Source organism: Candidozyma pseudohaemuli (genome assembly GCF_003013735.1).
Source record: "Candidozyma pseudohaemuli strain B12108 chromosome Unknown scaffold00011, whole genome shotgun sequence".
NCBI lineage: Eukaryota > Fungi > Ascomycota > Pichiomycetes > Serinales > Metschnikowiaceae > Candidozyma > Candidozyma pseudohaemuli.
The window spans coordinates 1-15,842 of NW_020194445.1; the positions used below are offsets into that span (position 1 = coordinate 1).

Here is a 15,842-nt window from a genome sequence, read left to right on the forward strand (position 1 = left end):
GGGGGGGGGGGAGGGGTGGTTTTGGGGGGGGGTCGGGGTGGGGGGCACTAATAGGTGGATTGAGCTGGTTGGGGGATTTTGGTGGAAAAGCTGGCTGGTGGGTGGTCACAGCGTGGATGGCAGGGTGTGTATGGTGACTTGAAGGCGTTGTAGCGACACTTGAGAAAATAATATGTACTGAATTTTTTAGATGTTTTAGGAGTAAGTGTGGGGGCTTAAGAAAACGAAAATAAGCTATTTTGTGAATCCATCGTGTTGGTGTTGGCCGTGTGTGTTGTGTTTAGTGTGTTGGAGGACTGGCAGGAATGGCTGCGAAATCACTATGTGGATGGAGTGAGAACAGTTAAGTGGTGAGAAGGCATTCAAATCAAGAAAATAAGATAGATATTCTAGGAGAATGATATTCATTTGAGTGAAACAAGATATCACATGGAGGATGATCAGAGGATTTGACAGGTGTAGTAGCCGCAATTGGGAGATGTAGTAACCCAGGTTTTCTGATCAAGAACGACGGTGTGATCAGATGTAGTCTGGACGTGTGTAACGGTACCTTGTACTATATGGTCTCTACGAATTGAACGAACACCTGGTTTAAGTACCGGGCTCTTCACTTCGAAAGGCACAAGACCATATGACTGCAATTCGATCTCTGGTCAGTGATCCCCAGATACTACTAGCGAATGAATACGGTCAGCTCGCTTGAAAATGTTAACTTTCATGGACATTTCACCATATCACTCACCGTATCACTCAACGCCATGATGTGTTGAGCTCAAGATGATTCATACGCCAACTAGCAGCATTTATTTGCAACCATTGATCGTAGATACCCAATCTAGTCTTCGGCACTTTAAGTTACCAAAATTGCCAAACCACTTCATCCAACAACCGCCCTAACTCCCAACAACGGGACTCATAAAAGCTTAAAGAATTATCCTCTAACCTCTAGCCTCACACCACCTGATACTAGGTTCACCCACTCAGGCACCGCCATTGTGCCACGAAACTTAATTCCCCTCCGCATATGCGACCGTGCCTTAAACTCGAAAACATCAACCACTAAAAGCTTTCTATAAGCTTCCAAGGGTTACCGTTTCGGACATAAATCCGATGATTAGTGAGAATACTGCAGCTCGCGCAGAGACGACGCAGCTTGCTGCAGAAGAAGAGCAAAGATATTGTGGCTTCCAGGGAATTTTCCGAGAAATCGAAAGATTCAGAAGCGTGGCTGAATAAGCCGGAGAAAAATATGCCAAGTTTTACCCTCGTGTTGCTGCTCATATCCAGGCTCACCTAAATGTGGAAAATGTGCCGCTGCATGATGACAAATCTTGCTGCAGCTCCACAGTGCGGACTATGGATTTTCCGAAGTATATAAGCATGGCGTTTCTGCCCATTGCCCTCCCACAACACCAAAAATGGTTGCCCCTAAAACTTCCAAAGCATTGAAAGACACCAAGCTCTTTGAGCCCATCAAGGTCGGCAGAAACGAGTTCTCTAACAGAGTTGTTTTTGCTCCATCGACCAGATTCAGAGCCTTGGAGGACAATACCCCCTCTGATCTTCAATTGGACTACTACGATGACAGAACCAAGTTTCCTGGAACCTTGATCATCACGGAAGGTACCGTGCCAACTACCAAAACAGGCACCTACCCACACGTTCCAGGTATCTTCACTGAAGACCACGTTAAAGGCTGGAAGAAGATCAACGACAAGATCCACGAAAACAAGTCGTTTTCCTCCATTCAGCTCTGGGGCTTGGGCCGTGCCGGCGACCCTGCTCAGGGTATAAAGGAGGGACAAAAATACAAGGCTCCTTCTGCGATTTACCAGGATGCCGATGCTGAAAAGGCTGCAAAAGAAGCAGGCAACGAATTGGAGCCTTACACCACGGAGGAAGTGGACGAGTTGATCGAGGAGTACGTCAAGACGGCCAGAAGATCCGTTGACGCTGGTTTCGACTATGTGGAGCTTCACGGAGCCCACGGTTACCTCATCAACCAGTTCCTCGAGGCCTCTTCCAACCAGAGAACCGATAAGTACGGTGGTTCCATCGAAAACAGAGCCAGATTCGCTTTGACGCTTGTGGACCGTCTTTCGGAGGAAATCGGCGCCGACAGGTTGGCCATTAGAATTTCGCCATGGGCTAAGTTCTTGGGTATGAAGAGTGAGGAGGACAAGGAAGCTCATCCAATTGCCACCTACGCCTACTTGTTGGGTCAATTGCAGCAGAGAGCCGATGCAGGCAAGGAGCTTGCTTATGTGTCCATTGTGGAGCCCAGAGTCGCCGGAAACCTTGATGTCAATGCCGAGGATGTGGTTGGAGACAACGGTTTCATCAAGATCATCTGGAAGGGCATTCTCCTCAGAGCTGGTAACTACACCTACGACGCTCCAGAGTTCAAGCAGCTTTTGGACGATCTCGATGATGGTCGTACGTTGGTTGGTTTCTCCAGATACTTCATTTCCAACCCTGATCTTGTGAAGAGACTCCACGATGGTGAGGAGTTGACTCCTTACGATAGGGACAGTTTCTACCGCCACGACAACTGGGGCTACAACACGTACCCTCACGTGGACGGCAAGGAGAAGTTTGACGAGGAGGCCGAAAAGGCCCGCAAGCCTGCCCCAATCAAGGCCTAGGCTAGAGTATGAATAGACGAATATATTGAATAGAGATGAGATTTGATTTTGATTATATGGTAGAGAAGGGGGATATGCTTATGGTGGTAGTAGTTGCTAGGAAGTCGATACATAGAGCGTGAAAAAGCTCACGATTTGGTAATTGCCTGGGGTATATGCTTAGTCGTAGGGACTAGTGAACAGAGACTATGGGGAACAGTGGGGTGTTGATGAATCGGGTGAAATTGGAGAGAAGTGGGCTTTTAAGAATGAGATTGAGGGTGCAGAAGAGAGGACTTTCCAGTTGTCGAAATGGAGCTTTTAGTTCGAAACTTTGTGTCGTAAAGAGCCGTCACTAATGCACATTAGACTTAGCCTTCCTTTGGTGCAATAATGCGGATGATTCAACTACACCTTTATAAGCCCACTACCCATCCCTTGGCTCAGTACCAAGCCGCAAAAGCCCGAAATCACCCCAAAAACCCAACCCTTAACCAACCTCATCAACAACTTGCACCCCGGATTATCTTGCTGCACCCGGTCGCAAATCTACCCAGGCGACATTTCGCCGCATTGTCCACAGCGATGCATTCCACAGAAACGTCTCAATGTGCATTCGCTAAATTAGACTGTGCATCTGCAGCCACAGAAGTGACTTGACACATTCCAATCAAATGATCGACAGCTCTTCAGCCTCGTCAAGGGCCCTGTTGTGCACATTCTGGGGTTTTTAGGAAAGTGGCCTCGGGGCAATGTCGGATCTTTGCCGGCGTGCTTCCTCGCCGATCCGGCCAACTATAATATAAACCTTAAAGCAACTGCGCCGCTATCCCCTTACCAATGCAACTACACCTTTACTTTTTGGCTCTTTTGGTAGCAGGACTAGCACGTGCGTTGGTAATACCAAACACGTTGTCTGCTTCGGAAATTAGCTATGTTCAGGGTGATCCCAAGGTGACCCACCGAGTGGACCTCGGAATAGCCAAGGGATTATCGTACTATGGGCACATCACCATTGCACTTTTTGGCGAGGAGGCTCCCAAGACGGTGGAAAACTTCATGGCATTGGCCAACATGACCAAGGGGTACTGCTACAAAAACGTCAAGTTCCACCGGATAGTCAAGGACTTTGTGGTTCAGGGAGGAGATTTCGAAAAAGGAGACGGCACAGGCGGCTACTCCATCTACGGAAAGAAGTTCCCAGACGAAACGTTTGCAATTCCACATAACAAGAAAGGACGTCTCCTGATGGCCAATCTGGGTCCAAATACTAACGGAGCTCAGTTCTTCATAACCACCACACAAGACTGTCTGTGGCTCAATGGCAAGCATGTTGTTTTTGGCCAGCTTGTAGGAGGCCACGAGATTATTGAAGAGATGAACAATGTGACTCTTGATGAAAACGGCAAACCTACAGTGAACTACTTCATCACGGCAGGACAGAGCACGAAGATCGACACGAAAAACCAAAAGCTGTATGAGCAGTTGAAGAAGGACGAGGAGATCTACCAGGCTGCTCTTCGTGGAGAAACCACCTTGATCAATGACCAGGTGCACCCTGTGGAGACCTTGCAGGAGGATAACATGGGAGGGTATATCTTTTTGGGTGCTTTTTGTTTGATTGTGTTGCTTGCGTGGAGGATGACCAAGAAGGTCAGGCGGAACATGGGCGTGAAGTTCAAGGGGTGATGGAGAAGAAGTGGTATTTGAGTTGATGTTAGGAGAGTCAATTGCGGAAGTAACAATAAAAAGGCTTTCAGGAGGGGTTGCTGTAGTTGAATTGGTAGTAGTCAATCTGGTTTGAGGAACTGGGTAGGCATTGGCTTGTTGGCTGATGTAGAATCAATAGGTGGTCCTCAGGTTCATTGATAGTACCAGGGGTTCATGTAGTTTGACCAATGGCAGGTTTCCTTCAAAAAGTCATCATCCAGATGTTTTGAGCAGAAATACTATGATTCTTGCATCTTTGCTAATTGTATAAAATCACCTTGCTTAGGGCACCCCATCTCATCCACCCACCTGATACACAGTCTGATTTCGCAGCCATAACATCAACACTTTTCCTGAACAACTCCCATCCAAAAACCACACAGCCCGTGTTTTCCAGCCAATCAGAGCCCTCCATTTAAACACAACTCCCCGCAATGGACCTACCGATCGTGCTCGTCAAAAACCTCCCCTACGATGCCTCATCGTCACTGCTTCTTGACCTTTTCAGCAAATACGGTCCAGTCAACCAGCTACGAATTTCCGATGGATCCGCTCCCGCAGGCACGTGTTACGTGGTGTACACGGAAATGGACGACGCTAAGAAAGCCGCTAGGGAGCTCAGTGGTATAAATTTCATGAACAGGTATCTTGTACTGGGTCTTTTCAAGGCAGATAAAGATGTGCTTAACGAAGCGATACTAGAGCAGCGTCGAGAGGCACTTGAGGCGCCAGAGGAGGAGGATGGTGATGTGGTGAATGAGGAAAATGGTGAAGAAAAGTCTACTGAGGCGAAGACGGAGGAAAAGACGAATGGGAAGTAATTGAGTATCAGTATACGGATCTTGGTGTCTGAGAGTTTTAATGAACGAGTTTTTGAGGGATTGGTGTTTGCTCCTTTACCAAGGCAATTATAGTATCAGCTGAGACGAGATAATGCTATCACGACATCTGGAGTATAACCCTGTCCTGGTGTCAGTGCATCTGTCATAGTGTCAGTATATCGGTCATGGTAATTTCCCTCCCTACAAATCCTTAACGCTATATCTATTTTTGGTGGGCGGAGCCCAGTGACTTAAATAGGAATCATTTCGTGGAAAGATCCAAGAGACCCAACGTGTAGTAGGCGGTCAAACCAGCGAAAATCAAAGCAGCAATGCGGCCCACCTTGGTCCAGTACGCCTTAGGCGTGTATCTGTACTTGACGTAGCCTGTGAGCTGGCCCAAGTCGTCGTACAAGTTCTCGAACGTGGCCGACACCTTCACGTGGCCCAGAGAGAAATCAAGGTAGCTCTTCTCGTCGTCGACTGTGAGCTCGAGAGGCACCAAAGGAGCGCTGAAGTTGAGGAACTCGGCACCCTCGGGCAAGTACAAGTTCAACGTCACGTCATCGTAGTAGATGTCCTGGACGGTGTTCAAGAGCGGAACAGCAGCAATGTAAGTGTCTGGCTCATCCTTCACCTTGTGCACAAAGTTCTCGAGCTTGTTGGTCCAGCCGATAGTGAAGTTGTAGTTCCAGCCACCGAAAAGTGGGTAACGAGGCACCACAATGAGGTGGCCGTTCTTGATCTGGTGGGTCGACACCATACCAACCTTGTCGGTGATGTAGTAGTTCTCGTAAGGCATCTTCTCGTGCATTGGGAACTCCAATTGAGCAAGAGCAAAGTGCTTACGCAAGATCTCGTAACGGCCCTTCATCCAGTCGACTCTGGAGAAACCATCCTTCAACTCGGCACCGTTGTTGGTAAGCTCGTAGTACTCCTCGTTCTGGATCACGTCCACGTCAGAGGCGGGGAACCACACGCTTCTCTCGAGGTTGATGACACGCTGCACGGGCATGTTGTGGTCGTACAAGAAGCCCATGGGCACCATGGTAAATGGCTTGATGTGGGCAGTCACTGGACCGTACACCAAGAGGTTCTCCTCGACCTTGCCCTTCAATTCAGGCACATCGGCGGTCGGCGTGACGTTGGCCAACTGCAAGTCCATTTCCTGGCCCTTGGTGATACCAGTGAAGGCCAAAGAGTACTCCTCGGTAGGGTAGCCAGAAAGAGGGAACTTGTTCATCTTGAGCAACAACTTCTGTTTCTCGTCCAACTTGATTTTCTCGGGGAAAGCCGTCAACGTGTTGGTGTACGTGTAACGGACCTTGAATTCCACCGAGTTGCCGGGAGCCACTGGGTAAGGGAACTTGAACATGTAAACACCGTTATCGAGTTCAAAAGGCTGGATCTCCAGGGCAGGCTCGGTGAGCGTGACGCCGAGGAAAGACACGTGGGGGATCGCGTTGAAACCGTCATTCACCACGTACACGTAAGAATCCAATGGTTTGTCGCCGATGTTGGTGGCTTCAATAAGAGCCCATTCTTTGACATATGACTTGGCAAGGTCAATGTTTCTGTAGTATTTTGAGTTTTCCCAAGTTGTCTCGGCGAAAGGGTTCAAAGCGGTACACAATGACGCGAAAAACGCCGTGTACACGAAAGACAGCCAGAGCATGGTGGGTTGTAGTTGAGCTTGGTGATAATTTTGACACTTGGTGTGTTCTGTATGCAGGGGCCACCAATTGACAAGACCCCGTTTGGCCCTGAGTCCAAGCGATTTACGGGATTTTGGGAAATGATTCGAAACATTCTTTGCTGATTGTCTGGAAGTAAGTTTTTTTCTATAATCCTTGTTGGTGGCGTTGGTGAGGAGTGGTAAGTGGTTGCAAAACGCGGTGCGGCCATAGTTAAGGTAGGGTGGAGGCAAAAGCGGTGATATCGAATCGGTTCTTTTTAGGTGGAATTGCGTAAATCGTGAACTTCGTATGATAATGTGTTGCTTTTCAGATTTGAAGTTCGAAGGTTGGACTGTCAATTGAGCTCCAGCTCGTCTTGTTCTAAAGGCTCACAAGCGTGGAGGTGAAAGGACCACATAATGAAGTGAAGACCACAGGAGGCTTCTTTGTTGGAAAAAGATTCCTCATTGCATTGTATGGTTCTTGATTATAATGATGTATCGTGCATCTTCAAGCTACAAGTGCACTTCATTTGACGCTCCAGCTGTGCTTACCTAGTACCTGAATGTTCTAGGATGATAACGCTAAAACCCATTCTTCATGGACTCACAGGTATCTCTCTTGCATACGATTCTTATAGAAAACTAGTGTAGATTCTCCATGAATCAATCAAAATGCCTGACCAGTGTTGTATCTTCATGGATCGGTAAGGTAGACACCCCATGCACTATAGTGGACCAAATTCTCTTCTGAAAGTGATTCATCAAATGACACATAATGGCTAACGACACATACCCTTCTCCTCCTTTATTTCCCTCAAAGTTATATCTCTATAAGTAGTGTGCCTATTCCACACTGTCACCTCGTTCTCATTTTTGCAGCCATTTCAGTGAACCACCATCAACAGCCCCACAACAAGCACTAGAGCCTCTTTAAAAGAAGATTTCCCATAATACCATCCGTTATGTCCCACTCCACATGAATAATACGTCAATTGCCCCCGCCACTTGGTTTGTGCCACCCCTCAGACTATAAAAGGAGACTCGCTCCCACTTTTTCTCACCAAAACCACCCACTTTTCTTTCTGTACAATTCCACCCACACAACCAGCTTTCGATGCTACCGACTCAAGAGAGTTTCTCTGGCTAAGTAGCCTCGAAACATAGCCGATTTCGTTGTTATGGAGCTTTTTGTGAAGGTGGCGTTGTCTTAGGGTCAAGCGTGGTTGGGCGTCTCAGACGTCTCGAACTGGTACAAAGGGTGCCACGTCTCTTATTCTCTTGGCCACGGGTGGCCAGACAATCTGAGTCCGATGCCCTTTGCCTCCAGTTCAGTGTGTAAGCTCCATCCTTCTACGGGTTTCTACGGGTCGGTTCCTCAAAATTTGATGATCACACTTTTTGCGGTTTCCGTGGTGGCAAGGTTGGTGTGGGGTATGCCAAAGACACGGTAGCGCTACGTGTCCCTAACTGCCCTTGAGCTCCGCCAATCGAACCTCCGCCTGTGGACGTCTGGACAAGGTAGAGCTTACGCATGGTCTTCTGTCAATCTCCCAGGAATCCCTCCACTGATTCGCATCCTAAGTTGTGGTGTCGTGCAACGATGGATTAGACTGTCATGACACACTGGTGGATACCTCGGGCTTAATTGTCTGGGATGACCCGGATTGCCTCCGTTTCAGGGCTTGACGGGTAAGCCTCTTTGGTCTTGAAGCATTAACTCTTTTTCTCTCAGGGCTGTCAGCCAGTTCCTGCTCTGTTGGTTTCCCCCACGTTGGAGTTATCATGCCGCGTGGGTAGTGTTGCAAATGATTATCTTTGGTGGATCGGAGTTTGCAGTCGGCTCTTTGTTTTGAACGTTGAAACAGCATCCACTGGCTGTTTTGGTCAGAGAAATCTGATTTTCTTTTTCTCGTGTGAAGAAGCACCAATTGAGGTGTGGAACGCGAACCCTCGGAAATGCCTGACCCGCATTTCTGTTTTTTGCCTTTGCTCCTCGGAAGTTGCATGGCGATCGGTGGGTGACATGCGTGGAAGCATCTGTGCGTGGAAGCTGGAAGCCTCCACCGAGGTCTACCCTCGGAACTCTGTGCAAATTCCGTTGGAGCCCCATGTCGGTTCTCTATCGTGGCCGACGTGTGGTACCGCTGACACGGTTTCTTTTTGTGGGGCAATGCAACTAGTACCCACACCATTAAAAAGAAAAACCCTCCGTGGTCTTTCTCCGGGTCAGGCGATCCGGTTTTTTTTTTTTTTTTTTTTTTTTTCTTTTTTCTTGTTTCTTTTTACTTTTTACTAATTATCTTAATATATCATTACCCCACCTCTTCTGCATGTCGCTGCTAATTCGTAGTCGTATTCAATCGCTATTTTGTGTTTCGCGTATCGTTACCTGCGTTATCGCCATGCACGGCCTGGACATAAATGTGTCAGTTGCAGCGTCGGGGTTAAGTTCAAGTTTCATAAATTGTCACTAGGCAGGCAAAAACTCAATCATGTCAAACTGAAAAGATCGGGATCATACAATCGAGCTATGGATACCCAGGGATCCATACAAATCAAACAAAAGACCCACGACAAATAACATTTCAAAACCAGATATTTCGCTCTAATTTTCATAGACTTCGATTGTGTCAAAGATCAATTTCATACATACGATCCCAAATCTGTTGGAATAAAGCGATTATCAGGAGGCACTCACAAAATATGGCAATGGCCCCACAATTCAAAAGCCGAGTCGATTCATTCCATTTGAAGCGCAAAAGGGCGTTTTAGAATGGCGTTTTAACCTAAAAGATTATTTCGACCTCTTTACCTTAATAATACCTTACATTTTCACTAACCCAAACAGTTCTCAGAATGTCATGGAAAGTTGATTCAGCTGAAAACCGCAAACTCGTCCTAAATGCGATGCGGCAGGCCAAGAGATAAAGAGCTCTTTTAAGGGCACAACTCAAGAAAAATGATACTACAGAATGGTCATGTAACGCCTAGTATTAAATTTACACCCGTATTCCAATAACGCTCTGCTGGAGTCAGAGAAACTCTCGAAATACCCGATGGTTTAAATGCAACGAATTTGAAAAAACTGGGTATAATATTGCCTGGAATCGTCAACCCTGTCATTTCTCCTATATCTTCCTCAGTCTATAGATTGGAAGTGCTGAAGGTCATAGGGTTTGGCCAATTGGATTACGTCAAGCAAAATGATAATACAATAAACCAAATCGTCATTTACCGCCTGGAGTCTTTAAACCTATATTCTCCATATTAACGCTTTCCAATAAAGTATAATGGTAGTGTTTTAAGTCATTTATTGCCAGATTCGGCCTCTGAATTCTGTTGGATGTTACCCTTCTGAAAACTCAGACTACATGGTAGTACTGTAACACCCAAATAACAGTTATAATCTTTACACCGTTGTTCAAGAGTTCTGGAGTGATAGAAAGGACTCCGGGATTAATCAATGGTCCGTTTATGGGCATATTTGGACTGTTTAAAATAAAAAAGTCGTTGAAAGCCTTCTACTGGTTGGTCCAAATCGTTTCAACATTCATTGCCTCCAATAATGGAGTGCTATTTAGCTTGGAAGTCATGGATGCTTCTTGCCGTGGATCAAGAGCTCTGTAGTGGTCAGAACTACTCATGAAATGGCCCAATCTTAAGTCAATAAAGACCCACAGCCACCCACTGATTGCTTCAGATCGTACCCCCTTTCCTTGATAGCAATACACACATCCAATTAGGCCAAAAAGACCAAATTAGCGTAGGATTGATATCTTAAGTCATCTTATCAAGTCGTTGGTAAGAGGAATGCTACAATTTACGAATAATGAGCGATTAAATCCGTCATAGAGTCTCTAAATATGCTTTAAACTGCCATTGTCATTGTGTTTCGAGCTGTGTAAGCTCAATTGACAATATTTGGTGATTTTGAACTGGTTTTGTTGATGGTGAGGATTCAAGAAACCTTTAAGTTCCCAATTCACACCATCTAGAAGAGTATATGAGGTAAATCACGGCTCAAATTGTAGCCCTTGACCGTAGCTTTCAAATGATCCCAGAATTATTGGGAAATTGTGATTCCCAGCGGAGATAACTTCCATAATAATTTCAAATTTTTTACCAGTCCAAGGGGGGACCCTTGAAAATTCGTCAATCTGGACATTTTTGAAAAATCGACTTGGGCGGTACGGGTTTTATGACCAAAACCCCGGATTTTGAGGAGGTTCGGGTTTTTTCCAAAACACTAAATACCCTTGATCTGGTTGCAATAAAGATAGAATTTCAAGAATCTCTATGTTTAAACCATTGGCATGCCTCTCGTAATTCCAAGTTGTGTTTTGTACCGTTATGCAACGATGTAAACCATCCATTGAAGCATCTTCTAAGTGCTCACCATACTTTGTATACGTCTCTGGTGAAATCCAACATCACCAGTATATAATCTATAACGCGTTCTTTAAGTAAGCAGGTTCTATATCTATTCTTGCAGTGCAGCTAGTCGGACTCCTCCTCGACAAACTCAACTTCAACCATCTGGTCTTGTATCAAATGACCAAGCTCGGTCTCAAGATCAGAAATATCGGAATCGTCATCAGCATCAGTGCTGTCTTCAATCAAGAAAGTATCGTCGCTGTCATCGGTAGCGTCACCAAACTCATACAACGTCTCGGTGGTGACGACTTCAATCTTGTCAGCTTCATCCTCCTTCTCCTTTTTCTCATTCTTTGCGCTCTTCTCCTTCTCTGGCTCGTACTTAGCCAACTCTTCACGATAGTTCCAGAGCTGGCTCACTTCGCCCTTGACAAGCGCAGTCAAAGTGACAGCGATCAACATGCTAGGCACGATATAGAGCAATGCTGGCTGACCTTGCTCAAAAACAAACACAGCAACGACAGTGGCCACCAAAGCAGCAATGTAGCCCACAATCAGGGCCACAAAGTAGCTTGGAACACCGATGCTGCGGAGTCTGTGGAAAGCCAACTTGTTTTTGGAGTAGAATCTGTGGTAGTCAAATCTAAGGCACAAAGAGGCGAAAATGGCCGGTAACATGATGTCGCCAAGGCCAAGCAAGGATGAGTCAAGGCGCAACTCCTTTTGAGTAAGGCCAGAGAGCTCTGCATAAGACAAGAGAGTCTCGGGGCCCTTTGGGAACACCAACTTGCCGGGAATATCGATACCTGTAGCCACGGACATCATCAAATGAGAGCGGAACACGAAATAGATGTCGTAGGCGAACATTCCAAGGAGAAGGATTCCGGCGACTTTGACGTTACCTACCTTCACATACGTGATGTTGGAGAGTAAAGCAGAGGCAACGGCATTGCTCACAAGCCAGTTAGTTTGAGGCAATTGGTAGCTGGAACTCAAAGCAGGGTTGTAGTTGAAGTAGACAGCCAGAAACAGGAGCGAACTCAAGAGAATCCAGAACCAGCGATTGTCGTAAACAAAAGCCGACTCCTGGTCCTTGGTTTTGAGTTTGGGAAGACGAACAATCTTAGCGTTGTTCTGTTCCCACATAAAGTCCTCCATTTTTTCAAACTTCTCCTTGCTGAATTCCAAAGACTTGGCGTCGATGCGGTCGTAGAAGCCCAATGGCAACTCGTTCTCAGTGGAGTAGGTCAATCTAGTGCGCTTGATGAAGAAAGCAGAGTTGCCCTTCAAGCCCAACCAGTAGCCGATGTTTCTGGCAGCCGAAATAGAGACAATATGGAAAAGCAGAAGCGACGAGGCAAACAGCACAAGCAAGAAGTATCCGTTGATCAAGGTGCTCTTCAGCACGTTCCAGTTTCTGATAGCGTAGTCCAACGCAAACAAGGCTCCAGCGCCAAAAACCGGCATCAGAGCAGCGTACTGCCAGCTTATGGTCTGCTGATTACCTGACTTGACCTCGCCTGTTTCTCTCAAGAAAAGGGCACTTCCATCACGGTCTGAAGGGTCCCACAATGGAGATTCCTTATCGTCGTTCGGATCAAGGGAAGCTTTGGGTTGTTGGACTGTGGCGTATGAAAAGAAGATGAGTAGGAACGTGGCCCAGGCGCCTAGAATGGCAAAACCCGTCCATTGTTTATCGACACCGGTGGCGTAAAGGTAGTGAGGAAAGGCCACGGCAACTTTATCGAGGATAGGGAGTTCCGTGAATGTGGAATTTTCATTTACCATGGCGACTTCACTTCTAGCAGTTCAGTAGGTCGATGGAGTTTGTGCAGTGGGTATTAGGGAGTAGTGGTAGGGAGAAGTGTTGATGTTAGATTGAGAAAGTGAGGGTGAGCATTGATAAGAGCCCGTGCTGCCAGGGTGTATGGACCGATAGGGGTGGGGTGTTTTAGAAATTGGGGGTTTTTGGAGAAGTGGTATTGAATTGTTGAATTTTTTATGAATTGATGGTTTTGGCGGATCTGGATCAGTGTAGTTGCTTGTGGGTTACCAGTTAGTTGTGTACTGTAGTACTGTAACAGGAGGACGGTCAGGTAGTTCTACGACTTGGTGGTTTAAACCGTAAGGTCTTCCATATGAGTATAATTGAATTCATTAATCAAATTGATGATCCTTTATCGTGTAGATCCTATGCAATGATGCTATCAGATAAGGTTCATGATTTTTCAATAGGAACGCGTATTCCAGTATAAGCCACAAAGACGTATCACCCCATCCCACCCTCAAACTTGCAATCTTATGGAAACTTAACCCCAACAGTCGTAGGGAATTCTGATGTTTCGAAGCATTCAGGGCTTAAGTATGACTATGTCAAAAACCATCTCGACGCAAGATCATGGAGAGTCGCTTTATGTGGTACTTCTCCATCAATTAAGCAAGATTTGAAGAAAACAAAGCAACTCACATCAAAGTCTATCAAATAGAATCAAGAAGCTTTGAATTTGACAAAATAACATGGCCATACATGAAGGAAGCATGTTTGCTACTTTGGCTAAGACGTCATCAGAGTAGTACTACCACTGACCCTTCTATTCCAGCAACGTACCCAAATTTCGGCACAACTTTAGGCTTCCTTGTCTCCATTAAACCACCCCCATGCAACTGCCCCACTGTCAGGACTCAATTACACATTCCCATCAAGCTCACCTCCACCGTTGTACTCCACCCATCTACAACCTTCCAGTTAATCCCACCAAAATACGCCAAATCACACAAATCAAAAACAAACCGACCTCAATTGACCAAATAACACCTATTCTAAACGCCCCAAACGCTCCAAAACTCCCCAAACCTTACCACACCTCTCCACAGTCCCACCACATTCCACACTCATCTTCGCGGTTGCAAAATCTCTGGTTGCTACTACCACTTGCTATGCTGGCGTCTCAAAAAGCACGGTCTGTGGCGCTCAAGGCGACCAAACTCTTCCAGCCGCTCAAAGTCGGAAAAAACACATTATCTCATCGAGCCGTTTTTGCACCCAGTACCCGGTTCAGAGCCCTTCCAGACCACACTCCTCTGGACCTCCAGCTCGAGTACTACGATAAGAGGTCCAGGTTTCCGGGCACCTTGGTGATCACAGAGGGCACATTGCCTAGTTTAAGCACCGGTGTGGATGCAAAGGTGCCTGGTATTTATTCAGAAAAGCAGGTGGAGGAGTGGAAGAAGATCACAGACAAGATCCATGAAAACGGGTCGTTTGCGTCGGTCCAGCTATGGGGATTGGGCAGGGGCGCCGATCCGGTTCAGTCGAAAAAGGAAGGTCTTAAGTACAGAGGCGTTTCGGCGATATACCATAGTCCAGAGGCGGAACAGGCTGCAAAGAAGGCTGGGAACGAGTTGGAGGAGTATACTACCCAGGAGGTGGAGCAGGTTGTTCGTGATTTCGTGAAAGCTGGAGAAAACGCAGTAAAGGCTGGTTTTGACTATGTGGAACTCCACGGCGCCACGGGCTACCTCATCAACCAGTTTTTCGAATCCAGTGCTAATAAGCGTACCGATAAGTACGGCGGGTCCATTGAGAACAGAGCCAGGTTTGCGTTGGAGCTTATAGACGGACTTACGGAGGCCATTGGGCCTGAAAAGGTGGCAATCAGGATTTCACCCTGGCTCAAGTACACGGGCATGAAGGCTGAACAGGATGAGATTCACCCGATTGCTACTTTTGGCTACTTCCTTGGTCAATTGCAGAAACGTGCTGATGCTGGAAAAGAGATTGCCTATGTTTCGCTTATCGAGCCACGAATTCCAGGCATGCTGAGCAACGAGGACGCTTTTGGAAGCAACGCTTTTGCCAAATCGGTGTGGAAAGGCATTCTCATCAGATCCGGCAACTACACCTACGATGTGCCTGATTTCAAGCAGCTTCTTGAGGATATCGACGACGACCGTACTTTGGCCGGGTTCTCACGTTACTTCCTTTCCAACCCTGACTTGATCTACAAGTTGCAAGATGGCGGAGAGTTGGAGAAGTACGATAGGAAGACTTTCTATACTTCGACCAATTGGGGCTACAATACGTGGAACGGCTGGGACGAGGCGAACGAGTTTGATATGAGGACAGAAAAGGCCCGAAGGCCTGCCCCAATCGGGGCATAAATTGGCAAATAGACAATAGACATTTAGACACATTTAGAGGAATACAGAGGGTAGTACTAAGGAGGGGGATGCTCAATAGAACGTGGAATCGACAGAAGAAGGTATAAACAACGAAACGATGGTTTTTTAAGGATTAAGCAAACTTTATAGACGGATTTAGCTGACTGTTTGGAATCTGCAACAATGTGCTGGGATATCCGAAACGCGTTGGTATCATCTGCGTTTCAGAGCCGGGCAAGCTGAAACACCAACCCCACGATTTTGAAACGAGTAGATCATATAAATATCGACGCCTCAAGCTCAGAAGCAGCTCCCCAGATTATTTGACTCTTTCGTCTCCCACTGAAACCAGCAATATTGCCATATCCCTAGGCAACCACCCTCCACAGGCATATCCACAATCAAGGCACAATTCTCTTACTCAAACTCACAAATTTAAAGACCTCATTACCCTCCCTCCAAAAACAGCCAAAA

At 46.6% G+C, this 15,842-nt stretch overlaps 6 protein-coding genes across 6 annotated transcripts; 4 read left to right on the forward strand and 2 right to left on the reverse strand.

The window, feature by feature from the left end:
- Positions 1-1,418: 1,418 nt before the first annotated feature.
- On the forward strand, positions 1,419-2,645 carry C7M61_003844 (alkene reductase; the record flags this gene model as incomplete). The annotated part of the gene is made up of 1 exon (XM_024859178.1): positions 1,419-2,645. The coding sequence occupies one exon, from the start codon at positions 1,419-1,421 to the stop codon at positions 2,643-2,645; it is 1,227 nt and encodes a 408-aa protein (XP_024712480.1).
- Positions 2,646-3,464: 819 nt separating this feature from the next.
- Positions 3,465-4,313, forward strand: C7M61_003845 (uncharacterized protein; the record flags this gene model as incomplete). Its single annotated transcript, XM_024859179.1, has 1 exon — positions 3,465-4,313. One exon carries the CDS (start codon positions 3,465-3,467, stop codon positions 4,311-4,313), a length of 849 nt encoding a protein of 282 aa, XP_024712481.1.
- A 455-nt stretch (positions 4,314-4,768) lies between these two features.
- Positions 4,769-5,155, forward strand: C7M61_003846 (uncharacterized protein; the record flags this gene model as incomplete). The annotated part of the gene is made up of 1 exon (XM_024859180.1): positions 4,769-5,155. One exon carries the CDS (start codon positions 4,769-4,771, stop codon positions 5,153-5,155), a length of 387 nt encoding a protein of 128 aa, XP_024712482.1.
- Positions 5,156-5,417: 262 nt separating this feature from the next.
- OST1 (dolichyl-diphosphooligosaccharide--protein glycotransferase subunit) lies at positions 5,418-6,830 on the reverse strand (the record flags this gene model as incomplete). Its single annotated transcript, XM_024859181.1, has 1 exon — positions 5,418-6,830. The coding sequence occupies one exon, from the start codon at positions 6,828-6,830 to the stop codon at positions 5,418-5,420; it is 1,413 nt and encodes a 470-aa protein (XP_024712483.1).
- Positions 6,831-11,330: 4,500 nt separating this feature from the next.
- C7M61_003848 (uncharacterized protein) lies at positions 11,331-12,995 on the reverse strand (the record flags this gene model as incomplete). Its single annotated transcript, XM_024859182.1, has 1 exon — positions 11,331-12,995. One exon carries the CDS (start codon positions 12,993-12,995, stop codon positions 11,331-11,333), a length of 1,665 nt encoding a protein of 554 aa, XP_024712484.1.
- A 1,149-nt stretch (positions 12,996-14,144) lies between these two features.
- On the forward strand, positions 14,145-15,368 carry C7M61_003849 (alkene reductase; the record flags this gene model as incomplete). Its single annotated transcript, XM_024859183.1, has 1 exon — positions 14,145-15,368. One exon carries the CDS (start codon positions 14,145-14,147, stop codon positions 15,366-15,368), a length of 1,224 nt encoding a protein of 407 aa, XP_024712485.1.
- Between the last annotated feature and the right edge of the window lie 474 nt (positions 15,369-15,842).